Here is a 15,077-nt window from a genome sequence, read left to right as displayed (position 1 = left end):
TTTTGAAACCTTAAGAGGTTTTGCTGGACAGAAAAACTGTTGTGCAGTTCCACTATCCACTAACAATTCATATACAGAAACAGATGTACGCCAAATAAATGTTTGAGAATACCTGCTTCGGGTTCAGAGCAAGTAAGGTATTGCTTTTTCCATATTCCTTCCAGATGAAAGCACAGAACTATATATTTTAATCTGTTAACTAATGGATTAAATTAATATTTTACTTATAGCCAATAAGCTGATTCTAGAAAGTGATATGCTTTCTTTAGCACATATTGACTAATAAAAATAGCCTGTGTAACACTCTTAATAAAAAGTCTTATTTTTATTTATAAAATGGTAAATTCTCATATTCTTCCCAAGGCAGAATATAGAAAATTCTGCAACAACAAAGGTGGTACAAAAAAATTAGGATATGGTGGAAAGGTGAGAGGCTCCATAAGTCTGTTTTGGTAGCAACATGAATTCTACCTCATGCGAATTGTCCATTTCACTGTGTATCGTAAATTCATTTGATAACTTTAGATGATTTAATTTTCTTTATGTCATAGCTTTGCAGAATCAAGGTCCCATCTCTGAATTTTCCAACTTGTCCTGCAGGCCAAATGCTGGGCACCGATTTCTTCCTTTTGGTCTTCCTGAAATAGGAAGGGGGAAAAAAAAAAAAAAGAATTGAGAGAAACAACAGAAACTCATTAAAAAGCTTAATAAGGTGAAAAATGTTATCTATTTATGCAATCAGTGTTTGGTATTACAGAATATCAAGTCATAGCAAGTAATGACCCTAGAACATTTATTACCTGCATAGCCATTCAAAGTGTGCAGCGCATTACAGAATTATTTACATTTTAAAAAGTTTAGAAACACAAAGACTGTTGGGTAGAGGAAGAAGATAAAAAGTACATTTCAGTGAACCTGCTATACTATGATTGAGAATGCCGCTTCACCTTTCAAGCCTCTGTATACTGTAGCTTGCGTTTTGCAGAAATTATTTCCCAGGGCAAATGCTCTGAGTAAGTGTCACATCCTGGGATTTCCATCCATCTCACCTCCCGCTGCAGTCGTGGACATGTCGGGGCAGCACTGACATATTCTCAGTTAAGCTGCTTAACAAAAGCCTCTGAAACTGCTCGACAGAGCAACGTCACCGTTTTGTGACCAAGTTCTGCATTTGGAGCTCCTCCACTGTGATCCGCATGACTTCTGGTATAAGACTGTGCAGAGTTACATAGGGGAAATACACCGGGGGGGCTATACGAAAGCAAATTAATTCTAACCATCTTACAAACAGCTCACCTCTCCTTCTGTTCTTTCTTCTTCTTCTTCAGAGAATCACCTTTGTGCTCCTGTTTTTAAAGATTCATATTTTAATGGAAAAGGAACAGAGCATCTTGGCTAAACCATCTGCACACAAAACACGCGGTAGCCTTTGCTTCACGGAGCAGCAGGAGTTTAAAGCAGGTTGGGAGGCCTTGTGGCAGGCCAAGCGATGCAACGCGTTAGGGAGGCACTGCTAGGAACGCCCAGAGCCCTTCCTGTCACCTTACGGGAAGTACAGCCCTCTCACGACCAACATGCCACCCCTGCCACGTGAGGAGGCACAAATCCAGCCGCACAAGGAGAGATGCTTGCTTCTTGGGCATGTGGCAGATCCTTGGGTCAAAAGACGGACTTGCTACCGGGCAGGTATGCCTAGCCGCCTGACTGAGCGTACCTGTCAAATAACAGGGTTCAACCATGTCTGGTCATGCGCTGGATGTACTTTGAGCCACATGACAGAGGAGGAGAAGTAGGTCCCCTGGGAAAGAGGGTGGCAGGAAACAGGCTGGTAGAGCAATTACCTGCCCCACAGCCTGCTCCCACCTACATGAGAAGACTCCATGGGGAGGCAGGGAGTAGGCTCGGAGCCAGATGGGCCACGCTAGAGGATGGATGCAACAGAAACCTCATCCTTGCTTTAAATAATGAGCAAGAAACTAGATGAAATTGTGCTGATATAAAACCAGCTGAAGATCCAGCTCTCTGTGGTTAGACAATATGCAACAAACTTTAATTAAAGGCCATTTTTTTTCCTTTAAGAGGCAAGGCAAAAAAACCCAACCTGCTGATTTTGTGTCATCAGTCTATCATCAAAGAATGAGGCAGTGAAACCCACCACAACACAAGCCTAGCTCTGTGCCCTTCACACTGCACACAACCAGCTTTGACTGACAAGATTAGTCCTGCTGGAGCCAGGAACCCACTCCATGGGGAGCAGCAGGTGTCAAGCTTGGGCACTCCTGTGCCTGAGGCATTATCTGTCAGGCTCTTGGGCTAGCTCTTACATGCTGTCTTTATATAGAGAAAATTTCACACAAACCTTTCCCTTATCATCATCCTTTGCTGTTTTTTTCTCTTTCATTTTCTCTTGGTAAGTCTTGTAGTTCACATGTTCCTTTTTGGGGGGCTGTAATAAAGATTGGGGGGGATACCACTGATTAAATTTTCACTTGCATGGACAATATTTTTCAGGTGATGGTGGGGAAACATTAGAAATGGTTCATTTCCTTTTGGGTGAGAGGAAGGGAGTTAAGGGATGTAAGGTAGACACATAAAGACTGTATCTTTGTTGGTGAAGACAGTAGAGAGGGATGTTTATGCTCTGTATCAGTCCTACAAGGTTTCCACATACACAGTGAGCTAGAAAGAAAACCCATACCCCTCCCCACCCCCCAAAAAAGACCTACAAAAATTTTTTTTCTTTTACACTACTGATAATAAATAAAACTAAAAAGTTTTCTCCATGTTTAACTCACTGAGAGAGTGAAGCTTTAAAAAGCAAGACCCTCTCTCCAACAATTTAGTTTTGAATGGCCTTGTTAAAAATTATAAAATGTTGTTTTTCACCCCAACCAGTTGTATTTCATATAGACAACACCTCTGATAACACAACCGTAATAATTTTCCAAATGTCTACAGAAAATAGACAAGACAGAATAGAAAATGTAAAAGTAAGGATGAAGTGGGAGAAGGGTCAGGGCAGAGAATCTTGTGTTTTTCACCACTTTCCTGCACTGTAATAGCTGAGCTGTAATAACTGACCGCCCAGCACAAACCAAGCAACAATTACCTTCGCTCCCAGCATGATAGCACGCTCCTGTTCCCATATGCGTTGCTCCTGCTTCTTGTAGCCAGTGATTCCAAACTTGTGCACTTCCAGACGAGCCTAGAACATTACAGAAAATCGCCAGCATTCTGTAATTCGTCCAACCTGTTGTAAAATAATACTTGACAGACCACAACGAAGTCATACTCCCAAAGAAACCCGGGCTAACACCTGAAATCAGGGTGCTATAAAACAAAACTAATCGAGTTTAGAGCTATACTGCAGAGCAGTTAACCACTGTCCATCTAACCTCTGGATGGTGAGGACTGCCAGGGGGACAATTTTCGATTCTCATTTCACAGAAAACAACACATGGAATGCATCTCCGCTGTATAAAAATGAATCATGCTGTGCTGCACAAAGAACAACAAAATGTGCTACCCATGGCAACCCGACGTTTACAGAGCGTCTTCATTCCTTGGCTGCAGAGCACTTAACCAGTGAGAAACGGGGATGGGCGGATGGTGAAGTGGTTTGACTACACGCATACGTATAGTTGACACTATACAAGAATACCCTGGTAAAACCAGCGGTGAATTTATAATCTTTCTAAAGGCAGTGGTTAAATCCCCACTGTTCTCAGCAGCACGGAGCTCCACGCAGAATCTCCAGTGAGAGATTTCACTGGATCACAGCATGTCCCTGAGCAGAGAAGAGGCATATAATACAACTTGCACAGGTCTGTAAATGAGGCGGTCTCTAAGGCAGCAAATGCTAATTATGCTCATATAAGAACAGATTAGACTAAAAAGACAAATATAAAAAAGTCATCTGCTGTTTCAAAAATAGATACCAATGCACTTTTTTTTCCCCTCCCACATGAGATCAGAAATCCAAGATGAACATCATGGGCCTGACAGAGCTACACTAAACATTATGGGTACTCACATAGCTTTACACAGCTAACATACAGTGACCCTCCTCAAATTGCCCTTGAAAGATCAGAAAGAAAGGCCACAGAGTTATAAAACGCCTCTCTTCACACAAAGCAGTTGACAACAGCCAGCATGCTCCTCCTTCGGCAGGCAGACGAAACTACCTATTAGGAAATCCTCACCTACAAGAGACAACCTTTTCTGGAAGCATTGCCCATCGGTCTCACCGAAGCTTTCCGAAGGCTATAAATACACATACTTGCACAGTAAAATAGTGAGATTGGATAGGTCCTGCTGACTTACTTTTTCAAAGTTAAATTCCTGTTCGTTTGCGTTTTTCTTGTCATCCACTATTTTGGTCTATAAACAAAATAAAACGTTTCAAATTAATATAACAAGCAACACTAATTTAAATGTTGATTGTGATCGTTTTTTTGGAAAGCAGTGAAATGTAAAATCATAGAACCATAGAATCTTTGGGTTGGAAGGGACCTTTTAAGGCCATATAGTCCAACCCCCCTGCAAAGCAGCGGGGACAGCTTCAACTAGACCAGATTGCTCAGAGCCCCGTCCAACCTGACCTGGAATGTTTCCGGGGATGGGGCATCTACCACCTCTCTGGGCAACCTGTGCCAGGGTTTCACCACCCTCATTGTGAAGAAATTTCTTCCTTCTATCTAGTCTAAACCTATCCTCTTTTAGTTTAAAACCTTTACCCATTGTCCTATTGCAATGAGTTGTAGTGAAGAGTATCTAGCTTTCCCCAGCAGTATCTTTTTCCAGCTTTATTGCCTCGATTTATTAAAAGAGACAGTCTCAATGGCATTTTTAGGATGTAGATACTATAAGGTCTTACTGGAACAACCTTGCACAATTTATAGGGTACCATTAGAGCACAGTGCATATAGCTTTGTCCTGCATTTTCTTGCCTGGATCATCTGTTAACACTTATGAAGAGTTTCATAATTCAGAAAGATTAATTAATCTACAATTAATTTCCATACTTTCAAGTATAAATTACATTTTATAAGACAAAAACTGCCACATGTCAGTTATGCACCATTCATATTCCATTTCCAAATCCATACCAAACTGCTAATGCAGAACAGGACAAGAACTTTAAGCCATTTTGTTTGAGATGGAGAGCGCAGTGGTAATAGCGCGTGTACCAACAGTCGGTGGCAACGCGCAGACAAGCTTAATTCATCACTGCACGGACATACATTAGTGCATATATCCAGCTTAACTAATGCAAGGGAAACAGCTCCCAGGGATGCACTGTCAGCAAACAGCAGATCCCGCTTGACGCTGTTTACAGAAACTACTTGCTCAAAATGAGATCAGCGAAAACTACATCTTATCCACTCCACAATTTACAGGGAGACCTTCCATCGGGAGTTCTCAGTTTGGAGGGGAACCCTCCAGGGGGAGAAGAGTGTATCCTAAGAAGAAAAAAAGTGCAAAATCCCCAGGGAGAGCTCCATGCCTGCTCACTACGGGAGAGTCCCACATGGCACACTTCAGAGCAGCTAACAAATCTCCCAGGGTTATTTTAGATTGCATCCAACTGATTTCAGCAAGGACATGCTGAATCACCCCTCTGAGCAGATGCTCTGCCTTTCCCAAGGGTGCTGATGCAGGCAAGCAGCACAGGCAGGGAAATCATAGAATCAAAGAATAATTAAGGTTAGAGAAGACCTCTAAGATCATCAAGTCCAGCCATCAACCCAACACCACCATGCCCACTAAACCATGTCCTAAAGTGCCACAACCCAATACCACCAAGTCTCCAGTCTGTTCAAGAGTAGCATCCACTCATCTTTCCCTGTTTGCTCTCCAGGGCACTATCCACTCTAAGGAAGCAGGAGCGCTACGTATGTATTAAAACTAAACCTGAATGCTTTTAGTACGTTTCCTTTTCACCCTCCAGGACGTTAAGTCACACTGAGTCACAGGTTCAGGTCCCAAGGTTACATCAGGGCTTCCCTCTGCATCCACCAGAGCCAAACCCATACTTCTCTCAACGCTGCAGAAACTTCTATACAAAACTGTCCCTTTCAACCACCACAAATTAAACTGGTTATTTTCAGAGCATTTTACTAACAAGCCTAACACCAGTCTTTCCAGTCAGAAAAATGTAAGTTGTAAACAGCATAAATATCTAGGGGAATTTTTGGAGAAAAACATGTCAGGAAAAGCACAGAAGTTTATGGGTTCAACCAACTGCTTGGTCAGTCTCTTGAACTTCCCAATTCCAAGCAGTCAAACCTCAGACACCAGTAAGTCTCCCTGAATTCAAGACAGCCATGTGTTGGCCCATCAGAGCTTATTTTAGAATTGGGCTTCTGATGTTATGACTGTAAACACGACTCAAAAAAAAAGAAAACAACCAGAGAAGCTATAAAATTTGGAGACCAATCAACCAGCAAGGGACACCCTGCTCAGTGTAGAAGGCAGCTCAGCTTCTAGCCAAGCCTATCCACGCCTCTCTGTTGAAGCAACTTAGCTACAGTTTTTGGTAGTATGAGGGAATTTAGCACCAACAAACCAAATCAGAGGACTGAGATCTGATGCTGTCATGCCTTCCCCCATCGACCACTCAACACCGATCCTCCACAAAGCATGTTGTTTGTGGACAGCCAAGTGTTGCTGTGATGCCAGAGAAAAGAAGAAAGCTTTGGCACCTCACATCCACACCTACTGACAAGACTAGAGCAGCACACACAACATATGGGCACAGACGTAGCCCAGAGGCTTTGCTTCCCATTTGATTCACTTCTTGCTGCACCGGCAGTCCTGTCTGATGATTAATTTATTTTGTTGGGATACATTTATTTCAAACATAGGATACTTATCCAGAGATCTTCTGAAATTGGAGAAAAAAAAAAAGTCTGTAAGTCCTGCCCCCACCCCTGCCAGCAGCCCTGCTAGAAATCAGCAGGGCTGGATGCCATCAAGCAAAGCACACAGATCGCCAAAGGACCCCAGATTTCCAGGCAGCTGTATTAGCAAGAGGGAAGAAACTAGGCACGGAGGGGGAATTACGGAAAGTATCTCACAATTTATGGTGGCAGACTAGGGAGACAGAAAAAAAAAATCCCAAACATGCAGAGGGTTTTGTTCGGTTTTAACTGTCACCAGAAAAGGGCATCCCAGTCCAGTACCAGCTCAATGTCAAGTGTCTGGTGGGGCTTTAAAAAAAACCATAACCAGCAAGATATTCACCGGTATTGGTGCCACGCCCAGGGAGCCTGGGGGCCAGCAGCATCCCTCGCCTGTAGGAGATGGAGGGTCCGGGGCAGAGGGGACCCCCGGCAGCCCGCCCGCCCGGCCTTACCTGGGCACCGCCGGTGGGTGCTGCCGAGGGGCTGGGCCGCCCCCTCTTCTTCCTCCCGCGAAACACCACGACCTCCACGGCCGGCGGCGCGGCGGGGGGCAGCGGGACGGCGGCGGCGCCCAGCTCGGCCCGCAGCTCCCCGAAGAAGTCGCGGGCTCCGCGCCGCCCGCCCGCCGCCCCACCGGCACTGCCTGCCGCCGGCTGCTGTCCCCGGCTCTCCTCTACCGCCCCTGCGCTCGCCTCGCTGTTCTCCGCGGCGTCCCGAGCACCGGGCTCCTCACCTGCGTGCCGGAACACATGCCCCGGGTCAGCTGTGTGCGGCTGCCGTCTTTCCGCTTCAGAGTGAACACGCCCGGCTCCCTCCCTCCCCCAGCCCCCAGGGAAGGCCGCAGCGGCGCCGGCCTCGCTCCGCACCGCCGATAGCGCGCGGCACGGCGCCGCTCACCTACCCAGGTCGTAGAGGGCGCCGAGCACCGCTTCCAGCCGGCGACACGGCTCCCGCGGCCCCATGGCTGCCGCGCGGCGGCAGGCGGAAGGACGTCTGATCCCCAGCGGCTCCCGTCGCCCCCAAGATGGCGCCGCCCATCGCGCGGTCCCCCCGCCCTCGTCCGCGCCTGCCGCAGCGCGTCGGGCTGCCGAGCCGGGGCGGCGCGGGGCCATGGGCGCCGCGGGAGGCGGCTGCGGGTGGGAGGCCGCCGCGACGGGGTAGGGCGGGCGAGCGGGGCGCAGGGCGGCGCGGCGGAGCTCGCAGGACCATGGCGGCGGCAGCGGCGGCGGCGGCGGCAGCGGCCCCCGGGCGGGCGCGGCGAGAGGCGCCCATGTACTCGGTAAGGCGGCGGCGGGGGGCAGCGGGACGCGGTGCCGCGGGGGAAGGGGGCTGCCTGCCTCAGCCCCGCGTCGGTGCTGTTCACTCTGAGGCGCAACTGGCGCAACTCCCCGTCCCCCCGGTTTGGGGCCCGGGGGAAGCGGGGGCCGCGCTCCAGAGGAAGGTGTGCGGGGCTTCTGCCGCCGCGCACAGCTTCCCCGGCCCTACCCCCGCCTCGGGGTGGGGGCGGGAGGTGGCGGCGCGGCCTTGGTGCGGGAGCTGCGCTCTGCGGGGCGCGGGAGGGGAGGAGGCCTCTCCCGAGCCCCAGCGGGAGCAGGTCGCGGCCAAGCGGCAACCGGACCTCTCCCCTCACAAGTTCATCTTCCCCAGCCGCTGCGGGCCCCAGGCCCGCTTCTCCTCCCCGGCTGCTTCCCCAATGTCTGTCGTGACAGTCAGAGCTCCCGATCCCGAGCGCCGCTTCTCCCCTCGGTTAGGCTGTGAAACGCCAGCCGGCTTCAGAAAGGTCGGCGACGACAAGGTTTTAGCGACGATGAATTCGGCGCTAGAAAATTGTCACGGAGAAGGAGTGGCCGAAGCGGGTTTTCCCCGTGCTGCGTAGTGGAAATGACTTTATGGACCTTGATTTTTCCCTGCAGTTCCTATGCCAGCCTCAGATGAGATTTGGGTGTGGGGTGCTACACCCCTCTCTCTACCTGCATTTGGAGGAGGGGACTGGGAAGAGCGGGAAGCAGCTCCTGGTTTTGGCAGAGATTCCCAAACTTTTCTCCTGTGTCCCTTTGGCTGTATGCCGGTATCCCAAGTGCATCACAAGCACCCTCATTTTATTGCTTTCAAAGGTTGTACGGAAGCAGAGGCGTTCCAGGCTCCTGCTGTTGCACTTTTGTGCTCCACCAATGTCGCAGTAACAGCGCATGTTACCGAATTTTCTGATGTCAAGACTTCCAACAGCTTATTTTCTCAATGTGCTCTCTACCAGTTGGCAATTGAAGCTGGAACAACAGCTTGGCTGTAACATGTAAAAGCAGCGTTACTCTTCTTTAGCGGCTGGTAAAGTGTGTGTTTTGGCTCCCTCAGTGCTACTTCAGGACAGGGTGTGAAAATAACTATTGCCGTGGAGAGCGATCAGGTGTACATCAAATCTGGAAACGTCAGATGAGGAGCAGCGGCAGAGAGGTGACTCTTCAGTTGGCCATGGCCTTTGCAAAACTCTGCTCACCAGTGCTGGGGAATGGCTGTAGCAGCACGGCGGCTGCTGATGTGGCTGGTGGCACCCCAGCTGAGTGCTGGGTTTCTTTGTCAGGGTTCCGTGTAGTTGCGCGTTGCAGCATTTAAACTTCAGTAATTGGCATAAATGTTGCTTAGATTTTTCTGAGCGATGACTTGTCACATACTGATTTAAGTAGGTGTATACTTAGAGCTGATTAATATTTTCTGATGCTCTTCTGAGCTATCTTTTTTGCTGTAACAGAGCATAAGGGATTTTTTTTCTGTTTTATTTTTAATCAAGGGAGTTGATATAAGGTGACAACGGCAACAGATGGCTAATACAAACTTTCGAGTCTTCTTAACTTACTTGGCTCTTGCAAGTTGAAACTAGTTGAAAACTGTGGAAGAAGAAAGATTAAAAACTGTAATGCTAAACCACACAGGAAAAAAAACCAACTAAAAGTTTTAAGTAGATACGGGCCTGGGTTTAATGCCTTGTATAAGATTGTTTTAAAAGTCCCTGGAGAATTCGTTTTGCAGTTACTGTGGGACAATTCTGTAAACAACAGTAGTGGAAAGAAAAGTTAGACAATCCACCAAATGCTACTGTAGTAGAAGGATGGTATCCAAATTTGACTGTACTTTGTGGGGTAGTAAAGAATATGAGAAGGTGAAGCTTTATAGTAAGATTTGTGTTCTCTGATAAAATAAAATTGGCTTTCAATACAGTTGAGGCTTCGAAGGATTTTTTTAGTGGTTCTTAAGTGGAGATATTCCCGATTTGAGGTTTTTTGTTCCGTTTTGCCAAATTATTTGTCTTGGTGAATGGACAGGAACTAAATGTTTTCTCTCTACCCACTTTAAATGTCAACTGTTTTTGATAGCGTGGCTAATGTGGCTGTGGTCAGGCAGCAGGGAAACCTGACTCCCTCTCCCAAGGCTGAAAACCCAGCTGCCACTGCTGGACATTTTGCTTATCTGTTCCTGGTGTTCTCCCACGGGTTTGCTGGCCAGGCTTTTCTCTCAGCACCAGAAAAGGTCACTGTAAGAGCCACGAAACAACATGTTTTATCCTTCATTGTCAGACTGGTTCTGCACAGGTTGTATGTAGGGAGAGGAGGCAGAATGAAGGAAAGGGATGCCTGTGCTACCCTTCAAGTGGTGCTGTAGAGGAAGACATAAGCATTTTTATATTTGGCATCTTCTTCTAATGATTATGCTTGATCATTACCAATACTTTCAAGTGTTTCACAGAGGCTTGCTCCAGTTGCCTTGCTTGTCTGCTAGCTATGGCTGCTGTTTTGAAGTTTAGAGGAATACAATTTAAGTTTTGGACAGCTGTGAAGTCATTCATAAAAGCTGTGATGTTACAGGAGATAACAGGAGACATCTCTCCAGCGCAGGGGATGTAGGGGAAGGGTTTTGTAACTGAGATTTCTGTAGCGGGACGGAGCCACAATTAGTTCTTGATGAACTGTTTGTTTTCCTGCTTAGCAGTAGTGTTGGTTACTCAGAGGCTGCGCTCTCTTTTTACCTACACATGCACCATATTGCATTTTGATCTTCACATGGCTGATGATATTTTTTTTTGTCTTGATTCTGTCTGGCTGGGTTTTATGTACCTCGTGTCCAAACTTGGTGAAAGCCAGCACAAATCACTGAGGTCCCAGATACAACGTGAAGTAGCAGGGATTATTTATTTTGTGTTGATGATTGTGTTTTTACGCTGTCATTCATGGCATTGTCTTCATGCAGGTGTGAGAGTTGGAATCAAAGGTGTTTTAGTTAATACCTATTAATCATGGAGAGGCTGGAGGCGAGGCACTTTAGCTTTAAAAGCCCAGGTGTTGTCTCAACTTCTTCCTGTTGGGCCAAATTAAGTAATGTGTGGCATAGGGTGATTTGGGGATCTTTGCAGTTGGAAAGGGTTGGGGTTTTTTGTTGTTGTGGGTTTTTTCCTTTTTATTTTTTTTCTGTAGCATTGTTCCAAGCAAGTAATATTGGTTCATGCACTCAGAGTGTGGAATGTAGGTGCTGTAGAAAGCTAAAAAGAAACCCCAAACATTGCAAAAGTATCGCATGCCATTATTTTGGTACTGTAGCCAAGCAGACCACTGAATGGCTCAAGACAGTGTCTCATTCTTTATTTGTATGTTCCTAGCAGAAAGAGCTCACGTCAAAAAAAAGAGATGAGTTTGAAGACATCTTGGAGGAAAGGCGATTGTCCAGCGACTTGAGATACGCAATGAAATGTTATACTCCTGTGATCTACAAGGGACTTTCACCTTGCAAGCCAAATGCTATTAAAAGTGCTGTTCTGCAGTCAGAGCAAGTTCAGTATGTTATCAAGCAGGTGAGTGTGGACACTGAGCTGTAAGGCAAGGTAGATTTGGCACAGCCAAGCTTTGTGTGGCAGCAGGGAAAAAAAGATTACTGCTGACCTTGTCAAACACAACAGCTGTAATTTGAAAGACAGTCCAATAAATCAGTAACTTGAGAACCATACTGTTTTGGCAGGAAAAACAAAATACTGATTTACCATGGAGTTGCCACTCAAGCTGTTAGATAGCTTGTTCATGAAATAGTGTTTTGATTTTTGCATATACGACACTTCACCATCTAACTTATCCAATGTGCTTGACTTCTCCGCCCCCCCCCCCCCACCCCCACACTGTCCTTGCCACAGAGCAGCATTGTGAAAGACATAAGCACTCTCCTTGGTAGATGCTTTTGTACTTTGAGGGTGTCTTGTAGGAATTTTATAGGCTAGTGACATATTTACGAATCAGTCATAAATGCTACTTTCCCTAAAATGAGAGTTAAATTTCACAGAGAATTCTTTGAATTAGAAACACTAAGATGTAAACATATTTTTGTTTTAAGATGAAGGGCAGCTAGTACTTCATAATGACTAAGATATTTTATAGTCAAACTGGCTCATATTTTACATTGTGTTGAAATGGCTGAAATAAGGGTGTGTGTTAGTTAGCAGAGTAACTATTTTCAGTATTCATGAAAAGTAATTCCAGGCCAATAAAAGTGTATAAGATGTTTTGGTTAGTCTTGACTGACTTAATGGTCAGTGTTACCTATGATATATCAAAACCTGTTACGATGTGACAAACTAAACAGTGTCCTACAAAGTAGTTCTGTTGCCATCATGAATTGCTAAGTAGTATGAAATTAAAAAAAATTAATCTTTCAGCTTTAGAAACACTAAAACATTTACTGAAAGAAAATATTTTACAAAGGATTTGACAGAAATACATTTATGTGATGTTCTCTTCTGAAGTGCTGCTTTTTTGATGGAAAATTATTTGGATGGATATTTTCCTGGCTAACATCAAGCGGCTGAAGGAGGTCTAGCAAGCCTGCCATTGCAACCTACTTGTCAGCTTTGAAGTAGGGGTTACTGAAAGCAACTGAGACTACTTTGGGCAATATGCCCAACCGCCTATGATTAGTGTGCTTCCTATCTGGGCAGAGTTTGCTCAGCCTTACACAGGCATACTAGAATTTGTTCTTGTGACAAATTGCCGAGGTTACTAGTGTTCAGTATGTGAAATTAAGTGCATTTGTTTGTTTTAGCTTGCTATATGTGACAGGTCTGTTTTTTTGATTCCTGATTTTGGGGAGTAAGTGCTTAGCCCTGTCGTGGATGTGCGCTTAATTCACACAGGATCAACTGTGTGGTAAGCCTTTTACTGGTGAATAAGAACAGTATCTCTTCCCTGAGTGAATAACGAGAGTAATTTTTTGGCTTCCTAAGAGATTGATTTTCTCGGGCTCAAGTGGAAACTGTTTTTGGCTTCTTTGAGTGGTTAAAATATAATCAGTTATAGAATTATGGAAATATGCAGGATGAAGGATAATGCATTTATTAAAACACTGTTGAACTAGTAGATACGATAGTAAGGTGGTATATGGAGGTAGATTGGAGGAGATGGATTTTCTCATATGTCACAAAACAGAAATAATAGGTAAGCAGTGGTGGCCTCTAAACAGAGACGTGCTGTTTTGGAGGCTTTTTCTTCTGACATTCTTCCTCTTTCCTCTTCTGTGTTCAGTAAAAGGCATGTTCCTCATTCCATAACAGGGAAAGACTAACTTTTCAGTTAAATATTTCTAGATTCAAAGTGTCAAATAGGAAGGACGACCATTATTTAAATTTGTTTTAAGAAACTTCAAAAGGCAATGTGCATAGCAACAGAAAAAAGATCATTGATATGCAAAGTTGGCAGAGACAGTGCTTTGTATGCATTTCAGCTAGCCATTGCCAAGGCAATATATTACAGAGAAATTCAAGCGTGATAGGGCTGAGGTTCTTCAGCCAAGTCTTAAAATCTAACCCAAATACACTTCAGAAATTTATGTTGTGAAGACCTCTGCAAACCTAGGTTTCATTTTACTACTCAAAGGAAATTGCACACAGCCTTCATCAGCCCAATACTATAGGAAGTGTTCTTCGAACTTAAATCTCTTCTGAAGATGCTACAGATTAGAATATTCTGATGGTGTGGTTGAGGGGGGAATTCTTGCACACCCTCCCTCCTACCATTGACATCTAAGCTCATTCTTGATTTTTGAACAGCTTTAACTTGTCTGTCTCTTGTTGGCTGACACCGGACAGATTCTGTATGTTTAGATGCATGCTTATCACAGAAAATAAAATCTTGCTGACTATGGCAGTAGTTCTGCCATAGTTGCTGTGGCACATAGAATGGTGTGCATGGGCAAGGAGAAGGGAACAACATCTGACTGCTGTTTTGTTTGTTTTCTTTCTCTTTAGTTAGCAAAAGAGATGGGAGAATCACCTGATATTATTCAAGAAGAAGCCATGGAAATCCTGGATGAGATGGGCCACAGTATGCAATTAGGAGCTGTCAGATTTTTTGCCTTTACTCTGAGCAAAATATTTAAACGGCTTTTCCAGAGAGTTTGTGTGAATGAAGAAGGAATGCAGAGAGTGAGTACTAGTGGGGAAAAGGTATAATATTTTCATACCAATCACTTGGACAAAGACTCTAATCTTCACTCCAAGTAACAACTATGAAAAATATCCTTTGAAAAAAATAAGACTGCACTTGTGTTTATTACTGCATTTCTCAATAAGAGGGAGAAAAGACAGATGATATGTAAGTATTTTAGAGGCAAACAGCAGGACTTTTTGTACGTTTTTCAAATGCTTCCTATGGTAAGGAATATTTGCGGTCACGTGTCAGTGATTCTGTGAGATCAGCCACTGAGAGAGTTTTTCTATCTGATATTATAAATTTAATAATGCATTTAGCTGAATTGGGGGTGAAAACCTAATGTTATGTGGTTAACCGGGCTGGCTGTTGTACAAAACCTTCATACAGGTAAGAGTGGTGAAACATTGTGCACCTCTGAGACAGGAGATGCTTTAAGTTTGCCCCAGTTCCCTGGGGAGCTGTTGTCCCCCCGTTTCATTGCAGGATGCCGCTGTTTTGGAGGGTGCAGCGCATTCCCTGGAAGACAGCAGTGTCAGCCCTTACAGCCCCTATTGGGTTTCCCATCCCCATCAAAAGGGATTTGAATTAGACTATCACATAATGAGATGGCCCTGGCTTTTGAGTCCTGTGATGCTTGTGAACCACAGGTTGCTAGTCTGGAAATTACTGCTCCAAATTTCTTATGGTTCCATGATGAAAAAGTTACAGAGTATGT

At 45.2% G+C, this 15,077-nt stretch overlaps 2 protein-coding genes across 2 annotated transcripts in view; one reads left to right on the top strand and one right to left on the bottom strand.

The window, feature by feature from the left end:
* Positions 1-306: 306 nt before the first annotated feature.
* Positions 307-7,943, bottom strand: FSAF1 (40S small subunit processome assembly factor 1; the record flags this gene model as incomplete). Its single annotated transcript, XM_081997788.1, is given in 8 exon segments — positions 307-638; positions 1,297-1,346; positions 2,360-2,446; positions 3,110-3,205; positions 4,324-4,380; positions 7,358-7,638; positions 7,807-7,889; positions 7,891-7,943. Coding segments are annotated over 8 exon segments (837 nt in total). The 3' UTR covers positions 307-508.
* Positions 7,930-15,077, top strand: part of GNPAT (glyceronephosphate O-acyltransferase) — a gene marked incomplete at both ends in the record, with an annotated part of 21,020 nt that continues 13,872 nt past the window's right edge. Inside the window, 3 exons of the mRNA XM_081997785.1 lie at positions 7,930-8,184; positions 11,551-11,742; positions 14,179-14,355. Coding sequence (XP_081853911.1) covers positions 7,930-8,184; positions 11,551-11,742; positions 14,179-14,355 — 624 coding nt within the window. The remainder of the gene's footprint in view (positions 8,185-11,550; positions 11,743-14,178; positions 14,356-15,077) is intronic.

Source organism: Phaethon aethereus (assembly GCF_964289735.1).
Source record: "Phaethon aethereus genome assembly, chromosome: 3".
Taxonomy (NCBI): Eukaryota; Metazoa; Chordata; class Aves; order Phaethontiformes; family Phaethontidae; genus Phaethon; species Phaethon aethereus.
The sequence above is the reverse complement of the archived record's forward strand: the minus strand, read 5'-3'. Positions and strand labels throughout refer to the sequence as shown.